This window comes from Lissotriton vulgaris, chromosome 1_2, assembly GCF_964263255.1.
Source record: "Lissotriton vulgaris chromosome 1_2, aLisVul1.2, whole genome shotgun sequence".
Lineage (NCBI taxonomy): Eukaryota > Metazoa > Chordata > Amphibia > Caudata > Salamandridae > Lissotriton > Lissotriton vulgaris.
This window is the reverse complement of record NC_141686.1, coordinates 158,165,000-158,181,013: the sequence shown is the minus strand read 5'-3', so window position 1 is coordinate 158,181,013 and position 16,014 is coordinate 158,165,000. Positions and strand designations below refer to the sequence as shown.

Below are 16,014 nucleotides of genomic sequence, written 5' to 3'. Positions count from 1 at the left end.
CTGACACTTTTAATGCTTTGTTAAGGAATAGTAAATTGGTACCATTTTCAAGATCTCTACCTTTTCCCCAGCTGCTCAGAAAGGCAGTGGTGACTACTGCTGTTCCACTAACCTCCAACTTCTTCTTGTCCTCCCAGCAACATAGCCAACTTAAAAAAACTTGCAGTGAATTCCTTGCATGGAATTGACTTGACAATAATATTGAATTATATTCTGTGTTTCTGTGATAATCCTTAACTGGTTTTTCTTTAGTCTTCTCAAATTCAGGACAGTTAATTGTGTTGTAGCGAGGTTACCATCCTTTTGTCTCAACCTTCTTTGGAAATAACCATGTGTTTTGAGCTCCCACTAACAAGAGCCAGCAAAGCCTTTCCCGATCCACAGTGGGGTGAGAATGGTGTGAGGCTTAAAGTTTGGGGTGAGGGGGAGATGGGGGAAATGTACCCCATCTATTGCATAAAACAATTCTTGAACCGCCAGAGTAGAAATGCAGTAAGCATAACTTTTTTTCCTCATTAACCTTGTGCTTTTTGTTTGTACATTTTATTTGAATTTTGTTTAGCAGATGTATATTGTCAGAAGGCCTCCAGTGTGAATGTGTAGACCCCAAAGTTATCATAGAGACATTGCTCCCTACCTCTTTAATTTGAGTTGCATGCTCATCAAACCCACATGACACTGACCTTCTTGTTCTTTCGGCAGAAGAAAATGTTGCTAGCATCTACAAAGATCTCCAGAAGTTATCAAGACTGGTCAAAGACCAGCTGGTGTATCCTCTGCTGGCTTCTGCTCGGCAAGGTAAGCCTGATGCATCGTAGACCTTGGTATCATAGTAGATATGTTTAGAGATGCGTAAAGTGCAGATTATACAACTTCAGAATTTCTTGTGGCAAGCTCATTGCTAAACTAGGTGAAGACAGGCTACAGTCTGAGGACATTTCTGAGTAGAAATAATGTCTTCTCTGCCATTTTAGTGTTTTAGAAGTGTAGGTACTTTACAGACCATGTCATTAACAAAAGACAAAGAATATTCTTTGGGACGGAGCTTACTCCTCTCTGTTTACAGATGTTTACTCCAGAGAACACAGATTTTTGGGAGAGAGAAAAAATAACTAATTTACATACCTCCAATTACTGCATTCGGATTGAGTGAGTTTAAGCCTCCTCATTGATTGGCTAGTTCACTCCCCTAGTCCGCTAATTCCACTTTTGTATGCTTTTGAATGCTTGTATGTGTTATTTTCTGCAGCGTAAACTCAGCTGAAAAACCAGAGGCGCCTGCACAGGCTCTAATGCGAAGATATATTCATGGTGAACATAGTCTGTGGTGAGCTGGGTTCTGAGATTGGAGTTATACGGCATGTTTCTTTTTTATTTTTTTTATTTTATTGCTTACAATGCAACATAAACCTACCATATTTAGACTGTTGGATCCTTGGATGATGCGCAAAGGAGATGAAAACATCTCCTTTTTCAAATCGCCATTAATCCTAAAACATTGTGTCTTCTAAGGTCCCATTCTGAGGCTAAAACAAGCTGATAGTTTATGAATCCCGTGGAATTCTTTCATTGAGGAATGTTTACGCTTGGATTTAAACTCCAAAGGCTCTCATTACAAGTGGGCTGATAAATTTCAGTGTGCGGTAACTCTTGTTGCCCCCCCTAACCCCATATCGAATTGAGTTTTGTGATCAACAGGTGAAATGTGCCTCTATTTATTAGAGAAAAATGGCTGATATATACAGCAACAGGCATCTTTTGATGCCTTAACCCCAAAAATCCACATGTCACCCCCCCCCCAATCCTGTGAAAGATGACAGTTCACATACCTAATAAACACCGAACTCCTCGGTGATGCATATTGGGTTTGATAATTTACCTTATCCATAATTGCAAACTTGTGATGATCCTTATGCTGCAGTTTTCCTATGTTGCTAAAAGAGGGCCAATGTTTGACATGTGGCTTCTCTGCAGACATCATACAGGAATCTGTTTATCAAAACTGCTACAGATGCTAGCTTCCCTATTGTTCAGTGAACACTTTGATTACCAGGCAATGACTTGTTCGCCAGGCAGAAAAGGGCATTTAATACATGTGTAACATGACTAAACCTCCAGTATTTCCAAATGTTGGCCATAACAGTTGTTCCTTAAAACTTTTGTGCGCTATCATCTACATGGACAATATTCCTTTTTTTTCCTACAGCTCTTCCATGCACTGCCGCTAGAAACAAAAAGACAATGGGTACACATATGTATAAGCTCCTTCTGGGATACAGATTAGGCAATATAATGATTGCTAACTCAGAGCAACCAATGGAAAAGTTGACTGTCCATGTTAGAAATGCCAGCCTATATACGCTCTTTTCAAGTCTTCCGTCCTGACATCAGTGTTGCATAGTGGGTTGGGGAAGTCACTAGAAAGATATAGGTTTCCCCTGCCAAAGTCAAACCGGTACATTTCTGTTTTCCTGTGTTACTGGTTGCCATTGTAATAGGAAACAAATACAGGGCTCTGTAATAAAGTGATACACAGATCATGAGAAACCAGTCCAAACTGCTGTAACCTGTCACTCTTGGCTACATGGCCTTTGAAAACTGTACAACAGTTTAAATGATGCACTGCTCCAAGACTGTACTTGACGATTTAAAAAATTCAGATGCTCTGTGTGAGGTAATGGGGTGTGTTGTGGTTCTACAACCTCACTGTGTAATACACTTACCAACCTCTTGAGGACCATTTGGTTTTGACTATCAGACCATTTGCCCAATCCTGGGTGGCTGTGGCACTGAGAAGCTGGGCTTACACATAAGAACAAGTGTTAAACATTTAACAGCACCAAAACAATTGAAGAAAAAAACAACACTTGAGAAATCCGACACCAATTTTTTAAAATAGACAGTATTTTTATAAGATTTTAGACACTAGAACGAAAAAAATCCACTGGAGGGTTTCGGAGATGTGGATTTTACAAGCAATAATAAATCAGTGCATTTTGGTTTTACTGCGGTTGGTTTGAAGTACTTGGGGTGACCAACTCTGGCAGGGAGATAGTCAGGGGGGCCAGAAAGGTCCTCCAGTACAGAGACCTTTCCAGGTATAGCAGTCCTTCAACAGTTTCAGGCACTTTATCTGCGTTGCAATGGATCCCTATGGAATGGACCTGATGCAAGGGATGAAGGATGCTGATGATGCCCAAAGGATGCTGTGTATGAAATGCAGTAGACATGGGTCTTCCTGCAGATATTCCTCGGTCCACAAAGTTTGTGAGGGGGGGTCCTGTTTGCAGGGTTGATGTCCCTTGAAGTCCTCTCCAATATCTGGCTTAAGTCCAGTCCCCATTTAACTGCCAGTCTGGTATTGTAGATGTCACAGGCCAATCCTTCCTGGGTCAGTAACTTCCCTTCTGAGGGTTCCAGCAACTCTACGACTGCATTCCTGGGCTCAGGCAACTCTGGTGAAACTCTGTGCGCTAGGTCTTTGTCGTCTGTGCTGCATGGCAGTGGTGGTAGTGGCTTGAAGGCTTTGGACTACCAACGTGCCCTGGCACACTTCTTTGGCTGTTGCATTCCTGGTGGTTGTCTAGAAGTTCGACCACATGGTCACTTACCCAAGGGTTTACACAAAATCCTGGCCAGACGTTTGCCAGCTCTGTCGCCTTCACTGTAATGCCAGGCACGGTCCACCCTCTCCAGATAATGCGTCTCTTGCAGCGCTGCCTTCTCCTAGACCATGAGTTTGCTACGGGTAGACATGAGCAGAGAACTCCCACCAGATTTGAAAAAGCATAGTTCCAAAGTGTGAATTTCTGCCCCCAGACAAGACGGGTCCAACCAAAGTGCCTTAAGGACCCCTGCCTATTTAGCAACACAAATCCTGCGTGTGACCACCTTAAAGGGCTCCCACAGGGTGGACATGGAGTCTTCAGATTGAGAATTATGTTTGAAGTATTCTATAATGGCCTTCCAGATTTCACCTAGGAACACCTGGTCTTTTAGTGCACCAGAGGGGAGCCACCAAGAAAGCACATGCAGGACCATGACCATTTTGGGCAGGCGTAGCTTCAGGAGCACTGGGTCATGATTACACAACCTACATTGGAGATGCTGGACATGGAGTGGTCCAGGAGACTGTCTCTGGTGGCCAGCCAGAAGTTGATTCTGGACTAACTATTGTGAGTGGTTGTTATGCATTTTCCCTCGGAGCTGTTTGTGTGGGATGAGCGGCAAGCTAAATGGTGCATGATAATCGTGCGTAGTTGCGCAGCAGCTTGTGGCTGCGGGTGGCGCGTGATCACGAGATCTATCTAAACAGGCATCCAGCACCACGTTGAAGTCCTTTCTCCCCCTCACCCCATTCCCCCGCACTTCCCCAGGGTCCTGCTTTCCCACTTGTCTCCAGACCTCCGTACAGACAAGGGTATCGTCCGTCTTGGGCCCATCCACCACACCAATATTAGCGGGTGACCCCGAAGGACTCCTTCTAGGATGACATACTGCCCCAGTGAATCATAAAGTGTGAAACTTGCGCTCCAATGCAGCCCCTTCCTGAGCATCATCGCAACTCCACTTGCATAGTTTTAGTAGCAGGCTCCATGTTTCTTACCAACTCAACTCACCCTCAGTGAGTGGCGCCTGTCAGATGTAACTACTGCAGTAGGCAGATATCAATGGTATGTTGCTGCAAATAATCAAAAACTTGTTGTACCTTCCATCAGCCATTCACGCCCCTAATATTCTACGTTGAACATTTAGTGGGCGCCATTAAGGGACAAATAAGAATCGAAGAGATCGTCCGTAGTTGGTCAGGTGTGTTGTTTATAGAGGCAGTCCTGACTATTTGAGTTTTGCTATATCAGTGGATCTACTTCCAACAAACTTAATAGCCCTTAAGAAAATAAAGATGCTCATCTTTAAGGGTAAAACAAGGGCACCTCATACGGCAAGAGAATTGTCTCAGAGAAAATTGGGAAACTTTGCAGCAGGAGAAGTTAGGATAAGGAGGAGCGAAAAAAGAATGTTGATGGGCAAGGACGGACTCTTCTCAAAATAAGGCTTTCAAATCTCATCAGGTTCAAGAAATCATAGATGGAAACAGATAAAGCATCTTGTATACTTAAGTGGCTCCCCATTAGGAACAATGCATCTGCCTTTCCAAAATGTATTGGCTAGGCTGAAAATGTTAAAGATTTCAATTGCAGCACAAAGGATAAGTTCTGCCGATGGTGTCCCATCAAAGGGTCGACAAAGATAAGGACATGTTCTGTTAAGGCCAGGAAGAGCCTTGGGCCTGAGCCCATGTTCTACTGCAACCCACAAGGTAAGATAAAATCAAAACCATCACCCAGCTCCTGATACTGCCAGTCCACCCAGTCTCGCCCACTTGAAGACGACCCTCACATAGCATTCACACAACACAACAACCCAATCTCATACACATAACATTAACTACAATACACCCTCAAGCTACAGAACAGGAATTCCAGCTCATGCTCATTAGTGCTTGTTCTGTAGTACTCCTAGCTCTAGTCATTATTATTATTATTATTATTATGTTTCTTATATAGCGCCAGAATCGACCCCCGAAGGGGTATCTCCGCGCTTGCCTTGGGATCCCGTCCTGGCTTTTCCCTGTGAGATAGCCCCTACAGGGCATCCCCAAGGTGAAAGCCAGGCATCCCGCCGCGGGGGGGGGGCGTTGTGGAGATTAAGCAAGCTTAATGCCCAGAGTTGCAGAGTGTGAACCCATGATTAGGTCAGGCACCGAAGCGAGAATTATCGAGTCCATGGACATTTGAGCTCAAGACCCTGCCGCGTCAGGAATTGAACCCTGGTCCCGGGTCTGACCTCTGCTTCAGGGTCTGCCTGCTCTAACCAGTGAGCCACACTTCTCCACAGATTTCACAAGCTTCACACCTTCATTACAGAAACCTTGTTCACGCCTCATATTTGAACATCCCAGATGCCCTTTCCACAGGCTACAGCATCCATCGTGTGGACCTCACACATAAGAAGGGAGGCGGCCTAGCTATCATAAGTAAGCCCTACTGTTCCTGCACTCTTAAGCAAACAACCAAACCCACCATCAAGGAACACATTGCCAAAATATAAGGTTGACCTGCTACCAGCTCTCCCTTCTAAAGGAGGTCAAACCAGTGCTTCCAGAAACCAACTTCAGTACTGCTGTTAAAGCCCTCGTATACTCTTTCATCTGGCAGGGGTGTGGTGGACTCCCAGACTTCACACTTGCACCCCTTAGGGGCATCCTACATGCCGCAGCACATCACATCACATCCAGGGTCTAAAGAAATATGATAACTTCACCACCATTGGCTCCCCTTTCTGGCCCGCACCATCTTCAAAAGCAGCTGCATCCTTTACAAAGCACCCCTGCTTATCTTTTTGACCGGCTCACCATCTCTGGTTGAATCTGCAATCCTACGGACTAAGAAGTGTAAAGGGGGGGAAATACAGGATTACAAGCATTTCCATTTATGCACCTTAGATTCAGAACAACATTCTCTTATTCTTCAAGAACGACCCAATGCTACTGTAATTTAGGAAAAATGTTAAGACTCTCCTCTTTAAAGAACACTGCATCAAATGCATTCATTATTTACAACCGAGCATCCTCTCCTCTTACTTGTTGAATCTGATACAGACTACTAGCCGCAGATTTCTTAACGTAGAATTATCCCCAGGCGTGAGACTGGATCTGGATTTTTTTTGCCCAGAATCCCTGCGCGCCAGGGGGACGGCATCACGCGGCTCCGCCCAGGCGTCATCCTCGTACGTGACGTCAGCGAGGTCACAGAAGTCCCGCCCCGGCACGCCTTTAGTATTTTTTTCCTTTTCCGCGTGCAACTCTGATACGGTTCATGCTCTGGGCTGGTTTAGGCCTTTCCTTCGATTTTCGTGTGTTGTGGGAACAGTGCGCGGATGCCTTCAGGCTTGAAGATGTGTTCGTCTTGTGGACGCTTGATGTCGGCGACGGACCCTCACCTCATTAGCATGTGGTGCTTGGGGGAGAATCACGGCTCCACTGATTGCGAGGCGTGCCAACAGTTGAAGCCGAAGTTGCCGCGGGAACGCCGGATGAAACTTCTCTCAGCCCGCATGTCCAGATCAGCTTCGTTTCCTCGCTCAGCTTCTTCGGAAGGTTTTCGGAGCAGCCGTCATTGGCGTCGTCCTCATCCCTCTCCTGTGCCGCAAGAGCGTTGCTCCCCCTGTCGGAAAGTGTCGCAGTTTGTCCCCGAGGGCTGTTTTCCGGCCTTTTGGGGGTGTGGGCTATCCGTGATTGATGCGGCCCCGCATATCGTCCCCCTATCCACCGTTCCCCGGTGAGGGGGCGTTGAGTGCCCAATGGAGACATATACGGCGGCTCTTTCTCCCTTTCGGGCCTGTCCCTTTCCCGCTCTGCTTGGTTTAGGGGATGGCGTCTTAGTTTGCAGCCGTCCCCCACGGAGGAGCTGCTTTTTCCGCCGCGAGGCCCTACGGAGGCGGGGTGTGGCTTTCGCTTGTGCTGTTTCCACGGCTGTGGGAATTTTGCGCATTGGGAGATCTGGCTGCCCATTTCCCTACGGATCATCTTTTGGAGGTTCTTCACCAGGGCTCTGATGGGAGGGAGCTGCTGCTCCCCTTTGAAGGTTCGCTCCATTCTTCTCTGATGGGGATCTGGGGGCGTCCCACCACAGGTTATCCGGTGCCACAACACCTTCTGCCACAACACCTCCTGCACCGGTACCTTCCAGCACCGCGTTACCCAGTGTGTCTTTCCCTCCACCCCTCTGCCAGTGGCCCCCTTTTGCGGACCGCCTTTACTTCCCTGCCTTCGCTCTTGGCTCCACCCTCCCGGGAGGCCCGCTGGCTGGACTCCTGGGGCCGCAATATGTTTGCCTCGACCAGCGCGGCTCTGCGGGCCCTTAACACTTTGTGTGTTGGCGAGGGTCACATCTTGCTTGTGGGACTCGGCGGAGCAGCTTCTCAGGAGGGTGCTGTTGTTGACTTGCGGCACCATGCGTTAGATGGCCGGGAGCTGGTGGCGTTAATTCTTCGCTCCGCTCCAGACATCTCGGAAGTGCTTGGTCATGCCATGGCTTCTTCTGTTGCCCTTCGCTGCCATGCTTGGCTTTGCAATAGAGTGTTCCCGGAGAATGTGCGGGATCGGCTGGTGGATCTTCCCTTTGATGGCACCCTCTTGTTCCACGCCCTAGTGGACTCAGCCATCCGTAGCTTCTTGGCGGGGCTTCAGCCTCCTCCTACTCATCCTCTTCTTCCTCCTCCGCTTCCTCCTTCTTCTCCCCCTCAGTGACCTGTGGGTTGGTTTGGATTTGGTGAGCTGTTCTTTTGTTGGGGAGAGTCGCCCCCGTTGTGTGATCTGTGTGCTTCATATGCCTGAGAGTCCTCTTTGTTGGGACTGTAGCTCTGTTGGCTGCTGGCCAGCCCTTCTTGTGTGAGTGTTTTGTTGAAGGTTGTTCACACCAGGTTGGCACTGAGACTAGGCCTCCTATTCTTCTCTTGGCTGCTTGACAAGCTTTCTGCTGTTTTTTTTCTCCCCGTAGCTCTTTCTGTTGTCCTCTGCTGCAGAAGTTTCTTCCTAAGAGGGTTCCCATATTTGGGACTGACATACCCTATGTGGGGTACTGGTACATAGATTGTTGTGTGCTGGTTAGTTTTGGTCACCTTCAGGTCTCTGCCCTCCGTGGCGCTTATGTACTTGCAGGTGCAATTTCCTTGTGCTGAATGTTAATGCCTGGTTGTCACACTGAGGTGTCCTTCTCTGCGGTTGCTGCGCTGTTTGTCGGGTCTGACCTGCTGTCTGCGGCCTGGCGTTGTGACGCTGGTTCTGCTCCTTTTGGGTCATGTGTGCGTACCCCTCTCTGTGGTGTGTCTGGTTCTTCTTCACCTTCATGTTTGTTGGCTTGGGGGTTGGGAAGGTTCTTGTGTTCTTCCCTCTTTTTGGGCGCAGCCTGCCGGTCTTCCTGGGTTCCCTGGGCTGTTCTTACTTCTTTCGCCCTGTCTCCTTGAAGCCTCTGGGTTGCTCCTCTGCCTCTACTTTGCCTTTGGCCTTGGATGACGGTTCTGTAACCCTGTAAGGACGTGGTTGGCCTCCCCTTGCCTTGTTTCCTCTGTGAGTGGAATGGGCTTCCTCTTTCTCCTTTTCTTCTTCTCCTGCCCTCGTGGGATCGGTGGCGTTCTGCTATGGGGGGTTCCCCTTGCCTGCGGGGACATGGATCCTCGCCTTGTCTGTTGGCCTGGTCCCCTGGAGGGCCCTCTTTTATGTCCAGGCCTGTGGAGCCCTTTCGTAGACCTTCCTTCCCCGTGCGTATGGCTAGGGTATCTATACTACGTTAAGGAATCTGTGGCTAGTAGTCTCTATCAGATGTACGAGTTACTTACCTTCGGTAACGATGTATCTGGTAGAGACGATTCTAGCCGCAGATTCCTTAACGGCCCGCCCTGCCTCCCCGCTCTGCGAGGACCTTTGGCTTGGTCTTCTGCACTCGCCTCCCTGTGGCTTCTGTGAGTACATTCTTTCGCTCTTTTGACAGGATGTTTGTTCTGTTCTTGTTCCTTCCTCCTCTTGATTCTTTGGAGGATGGAGTATAATGTTCTCCTGTGCCCCTCCGCTCTGGTTCGGGTTGGGGGCTTGCCTTCACTTTCTTCCCCCCTTCCTCTTCCCTGGTTGCTAGGGGTACTGGTCCCTCTGCTACCTTCTAGGTTGGGGTCATCTATTCGTGCTTTGCCCTTGTTCCGGGGGGGGGGGGGGGGGTTTGCTGCACTCTGTGCTGTGGTTCCCCTGGGGATTTGTTGTTCCTATTTGTCTTGAAGCCAGTTTCCCCTTCGTTGTTCCTGGTTGGGGTTGTAGTCCTGCTGTATGTTGTTGTGACAATTTGCCTGTGTTCCTTGTCTCCATGAAAGATTTTATTTTCCGATATAAATAAAGTTTAGTGCTTGTTTAGTCTAATGAGATGTATGCCTAAGCAATCATTCCTTCAGGGTATGGAAAGTGATTTAATTCTCTGTGAAATAGTCACTTGGAGGATTGACAATGGCTAAGAGTATGCTGTTGTGTCCACAGATGGATGTGCTGCTAACAAGGATGGGATTTGTTCCATTTAATAATTCTCGGGTCCCGCTAAATTGTGATTTAGGTGGAAACTGTCTCTAGGCAGAATAGTGTGAGTGGAAGGTGAGGAGCTCAATTTGTTTGAGATTTTTGGTATCTTGAAGGATCAAGCAACATGATCTCTTGTAGATGAGGAGGCATTTTTTTGGCTTGCATGTGTGGTTTGTGTTGTAGCCTGCATCATGGTTGTGCCTTGCTGATAGCTTCTGCGTCATCTGCAACATCCTTCACTGAGAAGTGAGCGATGTAATGAGAATGTTCGGATTGGTGGTACAATTATGTTTGGTGCGATGGGGGTGCAGGGTAGTGTTTGCTTGTGAGTGTAGTGATTGCATGTGGTGTACTGGCTGTTTAGTACATGGTCTGACCCAAGCAGAAGTTTCCCCTCCTCTATTCCACCCCTTTACTACAAACACCCATTCCATGAGAACCAGAAGATAAAATCATGTGAAGTAATTGGCTGATGCGTTTCCCCATTCCCTACGCCCTTCTGCTGTTGCTGGCTCCCAACTAGAGGAAGTGATTGAATATTAACATTTGTATATTATTTTCATTTGTGTATAAAAAAGCCTTATGCAATAATTGGTAGAAAATAGATGGATGTGGTCTTGTTTGTGTTTCGACGGGTGCTAGCTAGGTGTTAGAACAATACTCTCATAGACCTCCTGGTTAATTAAACATAATGGTTTCAAAGAAGCTCTTTCATGTTGGACTGTATCAGATCTGCTTAGGATAGCGTGTCCGGTCAAAGGGCGTACCTGGCCTGAACTATCTTACAGTGTCTAAACCTATGATCTCCTGATCTTTGAGGAACCCTGTTTGTGCCTTACATTTTCATAAGTCACCAACTTAATCAGCACCGTTATGTTTCTACTAAAACTGTGCCATTTGCAAGTCAGCAAAATTGACACTGATCATATGTAGTGATGGAACTACGTCTCTTTCTTTGGATGTCGGAGCCTGAAGGGGGAGCGTTGGGCTAAAGTCAAACTTTCCATCCTTTCACCTGCCAACATTATCTCTGTAATACATGGCGCTTTAGAAAGGGCGCTCTGTAGCACTCTCCCATTCCTGCTACACCCTACCTCTCTCTCTTGAAGCAAGTGAAGAGAGAGCGTGAGAGATGACTGCTTTCTTGCAAACTGTATACTGACCGTACTGAAGAGAGCAGAAACTCTAGATGTGGGAATGGCTACATTGTCAATGCACTTAAGTGCCCTCATACAGAGCCTTTCATCTGCAGTAATCCGGCCTATCTTTGTAATATCTGTTACCATATTAAAAAAAGAAATGTAGCAATGGTTGATTGTAAAATTACAACCTTTTTCCTCTCTGTCCCTTCTCCCTGCAATTCTTTTTCCAGATCTACTCCATTTTCATTACCCCACTATCCCATTCTCAGTTACTCACCTCTTGTCTGTCCCTCTCACTTCCTCTCGTCTTTCTCCTTCCCTGGTCTTCACTGTTTTTTTCTCTACATATTTCATTCTAGACCTGTTTTGTACTTTAAATTATTTCCCTATTTGAATTGAAATGGTATTTCTATAGCGCATGGCTACCCGAAGGCATCCCAGCGCTTGTAGAGACCAGGGCAGATGATTTGCTGGAATTAAGGGAATAGCCACGTCTAGCCACGCGTGGAGTGGTGTGGCTCACGGGTTAGAGGCGGCAGACCCGAGAGCAGAAGTCGGCCCGGGACCAGGGTTCAATTCCCGGCGCGGTAGGGTCGTGGACCAGGGTCAGCGGACTCGACAATTCTCGCCTCGTAGCCTACTCTAACCTGGGGTCCCACTCTGCAACTCTGGGCATTAGCTGGCCTAATCTCCACAACGGCCCCATCAACGCCGGGGATGCCTGGCTCCACCTTGGGGATTCCCAGCAGGGACCCTCCCACAGGGAAAGCCAGGACGGGTTCCCCAGCGGTATACAGCGCCGGGACGCCCCTTTGCTGGGGCAGCTGTGCGCTTTACAAGTATACAACATTTATCATTTGAGAGATCTGCGGAAGGAAAGATAATTGGGTTTGGCCCGAAGAAGGTGTGGAAGAGAGTTCCACAGTTTTGCGGCATTTAGAGAGAATAGTCTGCCTCCGCTTCTGGCTTTTTAAATTTTAGGAACAGATGCCAGGATTAGTGATTTGGAACGGAGGGTTCTATTAGGCTCATACCGCTGTATGATGTTCTTGAGGATGGGAGGGCCTAGGTTAATTTGTGGGCAATGCATAGTGATTTCAAATTGATGCGCTCCTGGATAGGAAGCCAATGTAGAGCCTTAAGAGCTGGTCTGGCTGATTGAATTTTGGGAACGTTGAGCAGTAATCGGGCAGTCCGATTCTGGGTGGTTTGTAGCCTGGCAATGGTGGCCAGCGGGGACCCCAGATACAGCGCGTTGGCGTAGTCCAACCTGGACAAGACAAGGGCTTGTACCATGATTTTCATAGCCCCGAACGGTAGGATGGGGAGAATTTTACGAGCAGTTTGAAGAATGCCAAAACAAGTGGCGTCTGTCTTCCTAGCTTGAGGCTTGAAGAACAGGTCTTGGTCCAACCAGACACCCAGGCTTTTGAGCTGGGGTTTAGGCGAGGGGGCAGGACCTAAGATGGTAGGCCAGATTTCTTTCACATTGAGTGGCGAGCGATTTCCCAGGACCATGATTTCACTCTTGTCCCCGTTAAGTTTCAAGAAGGAGTCCCTCATCCAAGAGGCTATCTCTTGGAGGCACTTGTAAGGACCAGGAGAGTTACTGTCTGATTTGTTGAGTCCAATCACTAGTTGCGTATCGTCAGCGTACGTAACGATATGGATTCCAAAAGGAAGAAATGCCTCAGCTAGGGTGCAAAAAGAGTAGGGCTCAGCGAGGAGCCCTGTGGAACTCCACAGCAGAGAGGGTTTTCTTGGAGATAGCTTCGTTGTGGAAGACTTGAAAGGACCTATTCTCAAGGAACGACTGGAACCATGCCAGCGCGGATCCAGAGATGCCTAGGTCGTGAAGCCTTTGAATTAGAATCTGATGGTTCACGGTATCAAAAGCTGCGCTGAGATCGAGCAGCAAGATTACTGCTGTGCCGCCCGAGTCCACTACTTTCCTAGCTTCCTCCACAACCGAGATCAGGGCAGTTTCTGTTCCCTGAAGAGGGCGAAAGCCTGTCTGGGTTCGGTGGAGGAGATTGTGGGTCTCTAAAAAGGAGGAGATTTCAGTTCCCCTTCTTCCTAATATTTTATAATCTTCTCTCAATCACTATGCCTCCTTCCTTTTCATCCCTTCTGCCTCCGCTGTGCTTTTTATTTGCATCTCCCTCTCTGCTTTCCTTGACGTCTTCACATCTTCACCACTCACCCTTATCTTGCTCACATCACTTTTTTCCCCACCTCTGTCGCCACTTAATCTAATCACACCTGTTTCCTCCTTCCCACTTGTTCCCCATTCTTCGCCTTTCTTCTGTTGACCATATCTTCTTCTTTTCCTCCTGCCCACGTCTCCTTATTCCTAATAACCGTTTCCCCTACTGTTCTTGCTCTCCATGCAGCTTTGAACCTCCCTGATGTCTTTGGCCTGGTGGTGCTTCCCCTGGAGCTGAAGCTGCGCATCCTGAGGCTCCTGGACATGCAGTCGGTCATCGCGCTCTCTACCGTCTGCCATGATCTCCATGTGGCAACCAGTGACCCCTCGCTCTGGCGTTTTCTGTACCAGCGGGACTTCAGAGGTGACCAGCTGTCTTAACTTGTTTTGTAAAAGATACATAAAATAAATATATATCTGCTGTTGTGCTTAACGTGACTATTTCTCTCCAATAGTTTTATGAAATGGTTTAATAGATATTAAGTTAATATGTTTTGTATAATGCCTGAATACCCGAAGGTACAATTATGTTTGGTGGGATGGGGTGACCGAAGGTGTCTTGGCACTGCTTTGCAAGGGGCCAGTATTAGATAGGGCTAAGAAAAGGCGAGAGACAGGTTTTCAAGGTCTTTCTAAATTGAAGGAGATTTTGGGCTGATTTGAGATTAAGAGGAAGAGAATTCCAGATCTTTACAGTGCTGCTCACAAACTTTTTCTACCCCAAAGGGCTTACTTGAACGCTGGGACTATCACGTATGTTGCATTTGAAGAACAAAGTGATCTGGAGTGCCTACACTATCTAAAATTCTGGATAAAAACATTCTGGTCCAGAATTATGCAGAGCTTTATAGGCAATGCATAAGGCCTTAAAGGGAATTATTTTCCGTATGGGCAGCTAGTGAAGTTCACGTAGTGCTGTAGAAGCTGACTGAAGTTTGGAAGGCCAAAGATAAGGTGTGCTGCTGCATTGTGCAAGGTTTTAAGTTTTGTCAATTTCGGTTGAATGTTCATATAAGCCCATTGCAGTAATCCAATTTAGACAAGATTCGTGCCTGGACCGCGAGTTTTTGAAGATGGGGGTGGGGGATAAATGGCATCATTTTCCTGATAATATTACGAGGTGAAACACTGCTGAAGCAATTTGTTTCACGTGATTTCCAAAAGTAAGTCACCTGTCAAATATAACTCTGAGATTACTAACTTTCTCCTCTGGTGTAGGAAGGGAGCCTAGGTTCTATGGCCACCAATCTGAGGACCAGAATATACTGTTGTTACCAAACAGCAGACCCTCAGTTTTACCCGAGTTCAGTCTTAAGTAGTTCTTACTCATCCATGTGCTAATGTTTTCCATGCATTTGCGGAAAATTTCAGCTGTCCGGGAATAGTTGCCTGACACTGATACAATAAATGTTGTCTGCATACGACACCACTGCAAACCCAAAAGCTCTGATCAATAGAGAGGTGATGTAAAGATTAAACATCGTGGGGCTCAGGGATGTGCCTTGTGGGACTCCACATGGGAGTATGAAGGATTTTGACACAAAGCCATTTATGGCTACTTGCTGTTCTCTCTCCGAGAGGTAGGAGGCTAGAAGGGAGAGAGCAGCATCTCTGATGCCCAGGTCGTGAAGGCGGCTTATGAGGATCCCATGACTGACTGTGTTGAAAGCTGCCGAGAGGTCCAGAAGAATCAAAGCAGCATCAGCACGATCTTTGTTTGTTCTTATGTTTTCTGCTGCCATTATAAAGACTGTTTCGGTGCTGTGCTTTTTACGAAAAACGAATTGTGCTGTATCTAGTAATTCATTTTTGTTGATGAAGTCTGAAGGCTGAAGGTCTAGTGCTTTCTCTATGATTTTAGTTGGGAGGGGTAAGCGTGAAATTGGGCGATAGTTATTGGGATCTGAGAAGGGAGCTGTGCTTTTTATTTTTATTTTATTAAGGCAGAATAGAAGCCATTTTCCAGATTTTGGGAAATATTCCAGTGTGGTTGAATATTTTTTTTTTTTTAGAATGGGAGTGAGGTGAGCAGCGATCACCGCTGTTATCTGATTAAGAGTGTTAGGGTCACAGGGGCTGTCACGTGAGCCTGATTCAGTGCAATGAAGCAGTCAGAATCCTTGTTCAGAAAGAAGTGCGGAGAGGATATTGAAAAGCCCTTTGTTTTAATTCAGTTGACATTGACTTTCGACCTGGTTAGGCTTGACGTCCAAGAGGTGAAATACGAACAGACACAACACTTTTGACTGGAAAATTAACACAAGTGTATCGCAGAAGGTTTGATTGACAATTTTGTGTGTTAGGTTTGCTCAAGTACCAAGGTTCAGACTGCGCTGTTCTTTTGTTTGGGTGTCTAAAAGGGTGGTGGCATTTGTTAGCCACGTATTTTAGTTAGCGACCATATTGTCTGTATATGTTCCTCCGGGTGGGGGAGAGGATAGTAGAATATTATGATTTTCTGGGACTTTTTTGTGCCACGGTCTAACAGTTTTCCATGAGGGAGAAATGGCGATAGAACTAGGACCTCCGATAGATGTAATATCAAA

At 46.9% G+C, this 16,014-nt stretch overlaps 1 protein-coding gene across 1 annotated transcript in view; it reads left to right on the top strand.

Annotated features, from left to right (window-relative positions):
* FBXO7 (F-box protein 7) overlaps positions 1-16,014 on the top strand; it is a 161,178-nt gene that overhangs the window by 86,816 nt on the left and 58,348 nt on the right. Inside the window, exons 7-8 of the mRNA XM_086953013.1 lie at positions 703-798; positions 13,656-13,832. Of these exons, the coding sequence (XP_086809139.1) occupies positions 703-798; positions 13,656-13,832 (273 nt within the window). The remainder of the gene's footprint in view (positions 1-702; positions 799-13,655; positions 13,833-16,014) is intronic.